The sequence below is a fragment of the Streptopelia decaocto genome, assembly GCF_964273445.1.
Source record: "Streptopelia decaocto genome assembly, chromosome: 4".
In the NCBI taxonomy this organism is placed as follows: Eukaryota; Metazoa; Chordata; class Aves; order Columbiformes; family Columbidae; genus Streptopelia; species Streptopelia decaocto.
This window is the reverse complement of record NC_138658.1, coordinates 22,403,456-22,410,307: the sequence shown is the minus strand read 5'-3', so window position 1 is coordinate 22,410,307 and position 6,852 is coordinate 22,403,456. Positions and strand designations below refer to the sequence as shown.

Sequence of the window (6,852 nt, the reverse complement as noted above, 5' to 3'; positions counted from 1 at the left end):
TCAGCAAAAACTGTGATTTTAAATGTATTGGAAAGCTGTGTTTTCAAATGCATGTCTTGGCCCTTTACACAAGCAAGTAGTTGCTAATGCCAATATGCATTAGCGATGCAATTGTACTATACTTAGATGTGGTTCAACCACAGTTATAACATGGGCCATTAAGGAGCATTAAAAAGAAGACAAAAAGAAAGAAAAGAAAGAATCCAGGTTAAAAGGGAACATGTTCTGTTGCTCAGCTAAAAGATTTATCTATAATTAGAAGGCAAAATTGTTCAAAATTGGACTACATACATAAAGTATTGATGTCTCAGAGAACATAAGCATACCATATAGAAAACATGTTTACTTACATTTTCCCAGGGCTTGTAAAGAATTCTAAAGACTTTCAGCACGGCTCAGGAAAGCAGAGCTTGAACACAATTAACTGGTGAGTCGAAGAAGACTGTGGGCTCCTCTCTCGGAAGACTCGCACCTGTTGAACAGGGAAAGTAAACTCTAACCTGCCATGCCCAACATTTTCTCAATGTCTTCCCAAAATGCAGCTCCTCCCGATCAGCTATAAATCTCACATAATCAAAACCACATGAGCCAAAAGGCATAAAAAAATTAAATCTAGCATAAATAATATCGGGTAAAGGAATAATAATAATATGTGAGCATGTGATCATATGCTTCCCTGGGCTGGAGCTGGAGGGAAGCGGGAAATGCCCAGCTGCCTTAGTTGGAACCGACTCAAAACTTCATCCGCTTTGGTTCAGTTCTCAAAATAGGGCACATGACCTCTAAGTAAGACAGTACAGTAGGCTGCTTTTACACTGCATCGCCGCTCCTGCAGCCCCTAATACCAATTTGCTCGCTTTACCGAGCATGGGAGGAGGTAAAATTTGACGCTGGCCGAGTTTCAGTGTTATCTTTTGTTTTGTAATGCATTATCCACAGCAAATTTACCGCTATCTTTAGGAACAGAGATGACATCTGCTACAGAGTGGCTTACACTTGTCTGTCTGCTGCTTTCCGTGTCATGTGTCTGACATGAGTTAACCTCGTATAGAATCTAATGAGAGGAAAGAGAGTTGCTCGTCGGAGGTGTCCGTGCTGCTCCTCTTGACCTACTTGGAAAGCTACGACTCCAGTCTTTGTGGCTTCCCCCATTGCAACACAGCTGCAGAAAGCAGGAATGGGACCACTTTTAACAGAATTTGAAGTGTTCTATATATATTTGTATGTGTTTGAATAGCATTATTTCCAAACCTTGCAAAGCCCATTCGTTATTTTATCAAGCCCGCTATAGGTGCTTTTTTTTTCCATGGAATTGGCATAATGAGAAAAAGATAGCCTTTTCACAGATAAAGATCCAAATTGCGTTTTATAATCTGACAATTATGTAGTTTGATTTTTTTAAATAAAACAGATAAACTCCCTTCCCTGTTTGAGACGAGATCTTAGTTTTAGTGACAGCTGTTAAAATGCTGCTAAAAATAGATATAGTGTCAACCACTAAAAAGCTAAGTGCTCCTGTGAACCGCAAGCAGAAAATAAATGAGGTTTGTACTGAATTTGTGGAAAATCTGTGAGCATCTTGCATGTACAGGGAAGGGTGCTTCATTCTTCCAGCAGCCATCTCTGTATGTAACACAATGTGGGAAAAAAAAAAATCAAACATTTGGTATTAAGACAGAGGATAGATATATTCCACGGATTTTATTTTCTCTCTCCCTTTTGTTCTTAAAAAAAAAAAAAGAAAAAAAAAAGGTGATGCAAGACTAAGACTACCTCCAGGCATTTCAGATGCCTTTTTCATTTACACCTTTGCCTTGCAAAAAAAAAGAATGGCAGGAAGACTAAGACAAAAAAAGCATAACCAATCAGCCAAACACCATTGCTATAAACTAACATAAAGTAGTTGTGCAGTTTTTGATAGACCAGCTAACGTACTTGGGTGCTTTTTGCAAGACTGATTTGTCAGGTTACTTGCAGAGTTGCATGGGACTTTCCTCTGCCTTGGAACTGCAGCTTCCAACCCATCCGTGGTAGCTCTGCTCAATTAATAAGTTAGGTGTATTCCAAACCAGATGTATGACATAAATGAGTAAAAAGAGAACAGAATTGTTCACATTCGATGTTATAATACATCTCAGTAGGTTCCTCCTTTTTAGCTACATTATAGCTAAAAATAGAGCACTAGTGTAGGCACAGTGAAATATGATTTGCTTCCAATAATATAGCAAACTAATTGTGAAATTAAGCAATTGAACGTGCCGTTATCTCCACGTCTGGCCTTACCAGTACTTTATGCTTCTCTGTTAACATCCATCAAGCTATCCACAAACTTTGACAGATGCAAACAACAGCTGATAAAATATTTGCCTTTTCCAAGGCCCGGATCCTACAGAGGCTTCGGCACAGGTAAAACTCCTTCTCTGTGAGCAGTCCTTAGTCCTTTTACATGTTTCATGACTCCACTGAGTGTATTAAAACAGGGCCAACTTTTCCGTCCCTCCAAAGCCTTTTTTTTTTTTCTTAAGACGTTCAAAAGAAGCCCCGAACTTACAAATAATCAGCTTTAAAAGATCCTAACCACAAGCGAAATATTAATTTTAAACCAGCATCGATGTTAGCGCCCATTTTTTGTTTTAATGTCTGAAATCAGGATGGGTTTGCTCTACCGCAGCCGCACGAGTGCCGCGGAGATGCGCCTCCCCCTCCCGGCGTTACCCCGGGACGGCGAGCGCACACCGGGGGTGCAGAGACGGGCTCGGCTCCCCCCCGCCTGAAAGGAGCGGGGAGGGGGGCGTAGCAAGGCGCAGGCTCATCGCGGGGTCGCAGCCTCCTCCTCCCGAAATCCCGTCTAGGGGCTCGCCGGTCCCCGCAGCCCGCTCGGGGGCCGAGCGGAGCGGTCGGAGGCGGAGGGGGGTGGGGGGGCTCCACCGCCGCCAGGGCCGGGAGAGACGCTCCGCCTGGGGAAGGGCGCGGGGAGACACTCCTCCCCCGCCGCCCGCCCTGCCTCCCTGCCGCCCGCCCTCCTTCCCTTCCTCCGGCGGCTCCGCGAACCAGGAACCGCGGCGGCGGCGGGCTCCGTGCGTGAGAAACCCCGCGGCGCCGCGCCGCCGGGAGCCGCCGGGGCGGGCGGCGCGGGAGGGGGCGGCGGGGGCGGTGCGGCCGCCGAGCGCTGCGAGGGGCCGGGCGGCTCCGGGGAGGGGGGGGCGGCGGAAAAAGTTTACACCCTCGCCACTCTCCTCCCTCCTCTTCCTTGGTGGCGCAGATGGGAGTTTTACCTGGAATGACATAAGTTTTTTTTTTTCTTTTTCGGGTTTGTTTTTTTTTTTGGAGGGTGTCTCCCTTTCTCTCCTCCATCCCTTTCTCCCCGCCCCCCCCCCCCCCCCCAAATCACCGCGCTCCCCCCACCGCTGCCGGTGCTGGATCCACCCCCCTCTCCCCTCCGCCGGCGGGCGAGGGTGTGACCCGCGGGAACACCCACCCACCTAGGCGTCCATGGTGGGAGCTGTCCGCCCAGCCGCGCCGAGCCGAGCGGCGGGCACCCTGCCGCCGCTGCAGCCCCCTCCACCGACCCCGCCAGCAGCGCCCTGCCCGCTGCCAGACCCGCTCGCACCCTTTCCTCTGCGTACTTTTTTTCTTTTTTTTTTTTTTCGGTGGTGGTGCGGGCTCTCGGATGGTGTGCTGTCAGTAGCCGGGGGCCGTGCCTCCTCCCGCCGCGCCACCATGTCGTAGAGGAGGTGAGTGCATCGCGGACCCTGCGCGGGGCGAGCAGCGACGCGGGGGGTAGCGGGGTACCGGGGCGGGGGTCGGACGGCGGGCGCTGGGCGGGTGCTCGCTACACCAGCCAGCTTATCCAGGTCACGGCCAGTTCCGTCCCCATCAGTGAAAACTTCGCGGGAAGGACACGTCCATTGCTCGGCAGCGCCAGCGCCGCGGGGAAGCGCGGCGGCTGCTGCTGCTCCGCGGGTCGCGCCGCCGGCGCTGGGAGCCGCCGCCTCGGCCCGTGCCCTCCGGGGCCGCGAGTGCGGGTCGATATTTGGCAGCATATGAACATGAGAGGGGCACGTGACACCCAAAATCCTGAGGATGTTTGCGCTTTCGCTGTGAGTGTTTAATACAAACCCCGCTTTCTGGAGCATACGCGGATCTCTAGGTTCGCGTGCCTGCGTGCGCGCAGGGGGCGATTTCGGGCGAAGGTGCGCGGTGCCCCAACGCGATGCGCGGCGGTACCACTTCCGGACGGACTCAGCACCCCCCGGCCCCGCTCCCAGGGACCCCGCTGTCAGCCTGCTGGACGCGGGGCCGCCGAGCCGTCCCCGCCGAGCCGGGGGCGCACCTGAAGCGCGGGTCGGGGCCGTTCGGAAGCGTGCGTCAGCGGCTGCTGGGGGCATTATTTACGGAGCGAGTTGGGAGCGCATCGCCTGAAAGTTTGCTCGGCGTCTTTTTTTTCTTTTTTTTCTTTCCTGGGAAAATGGTATTCCTGCAGTCGGGACGCGGGCGCTGGGACACACACACACACTCGGGGGAGCCCAGCGGGATGCGCGGCTGCCGCGGAGCGGAGCCAGCCCGGCGGAGAGCAGAGGACGAGTCCTTGAACCCTCCCGCGCTTCGACTCCTGGCGCTCCGCTCCCCGCCCCCCCCCCCCTTTTTTTTTTCTTTTTAATTTTTCGGTTAAATCACCGCTGCAGCGGTACGGTGTATATTCATGCGCCGCTGAAAGGCGGAAATCCCGGGCCGGTGGAGAGGCGATGCTCGGCCCTCCCGCCGGCGCGGGCACCGGGCGGGGGCAGCCGCGCCCCCGAGCACCTCACCTGCCCGCGGGGGGCCCGGCCTGCCGCCCCTCGACCCTTCTTTGGGGGCGCCTCCGGGCGGGGCGGCAGGTGGGGGATCCCGGCTGGGCTGGCGCCCGGGAGTTGCGCGGAAGCTGCGCGGCCGCGGCGGCCCCTGCGGCTTTAAGGAGATGCGTTTTCCAGCCTGTGTCGCAGCAACTTTGTATCAGTCATGTCGCCCGGCGGGTGACTGACGGCGCACCCCAGCCAATGGGACGGCGGGCTGGCCCCAGCCGCGCTGCGCTCGGCCTCCCGCCCGCCAATGAGAGCAGGCGGCGAGCGGGACGTAAACTTGAACTTTATCTGGGCATGTGACATGTTTTTAAAGGACTTGGCACCTTTTCCCGTCCCCTCCCGGGTGCCGCTCCGTGTCACCGGGCGGCGCGGCGCAGCGCGCCTGGGGCGGGCGGGCAGACGGGGGAGGGGAGGGTGAGCACCGCCCGCCCCGCCGCTCCGCGCCGCCCTCCGCGCCGGCGGGAGCTCGGGGACGCGCCCCGCCGCAACAGGTACCGCGGGGCTGGGGCCGAGGCGGGGGGCGGCGGGACCGGGGGTGCCGCTCTTCCCCGACCCGCTCCGGGAGTTGGGGCCGCCGCGGCGGGGGAAGACGTTGAAGGGCTCGGCACCGGGGGCGGGGGAGTGCTCCCCTGCGTGCCCTCTGTGGGAGGGGTGTCAGAGTGGTAACCCAGACCCTTTCCGCCGTGAAGGGTGGGGAACGGCGTTTGCGCGGAAAAAAAAAAAAAAAAAAGCCTTTTCGCTTCGTTTGAGGGTCCGGGCGGCAGGAGGCAGCAGGTTTGGGCTTTCGGCCCCCCCGTCCCTTCCCCTCCCCGGGAGGCGTCTGCGAGAGAGGGAGCTCGCTCGCTTGCAGGCACTGTTGGGTTCCCCCACGCGTGACAGTCCGGATTGTGCATGCGGGAAAGCGGGGCGGGGAGGCTGTTAGGGGTGCAAGTCGGTGCCTTCAACCTGGGAGCTGCGGCGATGCTCCCCATCGCCTGGGGCGGGTGGGGAAATAAGAGTGCGCGCGGACTGCGTGGTTGTTAACACGCGTGTGCGTGTCCCCGGCTCCGCGCTCGGGGTGCGTGGGTGGCGGTACCGGCAGCCGACCTGCCTGTGGTGCTCCGCGGAGAAAGTGGGGAAAACCCGAAAACTCGGGTCCCCTGGGCATTTCTGTGTCGGCGAGGCGGCTCGCAGGCAGCGAAACTTACCGACAATTGTGTTTACAAACACCGAGGAATAAGAAACGGGTGGTCGCTTGAGCCATCGTTTTGGTTTTTATGAAACTGAATTTATTTCAGATCTTCCTGTATCTAGGTGACCTTTTGGTTGCAGGGATACTAGGTACCATTTGATTTTTTTATTTGACCGTTGCTGTGAAACTGGTTTCATGCCTGATTGATTGGAGACTTGTGCTGCAGAGAGCTGTGTTTGTTGATATGTTTGGGGGAGAAATACATAACTCACAGTGTCCGATCATTTCTGGTGTGTGTGTGGGTCTGAGTAAACTGCTGTGTTTGTAAATATAAGCTTTTTTTCTGCAAAATATCAGGTGTAGATAGTCTCGGTTCTGATACATAACATAGACTTGGTTTCTGTTGTTGTCTGTTTATGTTTTAGCCCGCAGTCAAATTCATTTTGTGGAAGTTGGTAAAAAAGCATGTCTGTGCAGTAGGTAAAGTGTGGATACCGTGGGTAAACATGCTAGCCAAGTTGTAATAACTTCTGCTTAGAAGAGCAAAACCAAACCCTTATGCTATCAGCAGCCTGTGAGATGATTATTCAGTTCTAGTATCCACCGAGGTGCTTTGAAGCAAGAGAAACCAACGCTCCTAAAAAAATCCCTTTTCCTGCTGCATCTTTCCTAATTTATATTTATCATTTTAAACTGAACTCGTGTCAGTCCACAAATAATCTCTCTGCTGTTTTTTGATCCTCTTGGATATATTTACCAGACAGTGCCTCTCTCTCTGGAACTACAGGACCAGGGTATTTTATTTTTTTCCTTTGTGTGACCCAGATTTTTATTCGCTGA

The 6,852-nt window shown here is 54.3% G+C and overlaps 2 protein-coding genes across 3 annotated transcripts in view; one reads left to right on the top strand and one right to left on the bottom strand.

The window, feature by feature from the left end:
* Nucleotides 1-385: 385 nt before the first annotated feature.
* On the bottom strand, nucleotides 386-4,388 carry LOC309439083 (uncharacterized protein; the record flags this gene model as incomplete). The annotated part of the gene is made up of 2 exons (XM_082051213.1): nucleotides 386-472; nucleotides 3,627-4,388. The coding sequence occupies 2 exons, from the start codon at nucleotides 4,386-4,388 to the stop codon at nucleotides 386-388; spliced, it is 849 nt and encodes a 282-aa protein (XP_081907339.1).
* Nucleotides 3,628-6,852, top strand: part of NR3C2 (nuclear receptor subfamily 3 group C member 2) — a 204,189-nt gene continuing 200,964 nt past the window's right edge. The window contains exon 1 of one of the 2 annotated variants that reach the window (XM_082050436.1): nucleotides 3,628-3,734. The gene's annotated coding sequence lies outside the window, so the exon portion shown is untranslated. Of the gene's footprint in view, nucleotides 3,735-5,280; nucleotides 5,333-6,852 lie in introns of those variants that run through there. The other variant, XM_082050435.1, reaches the window with a different exon arrangement.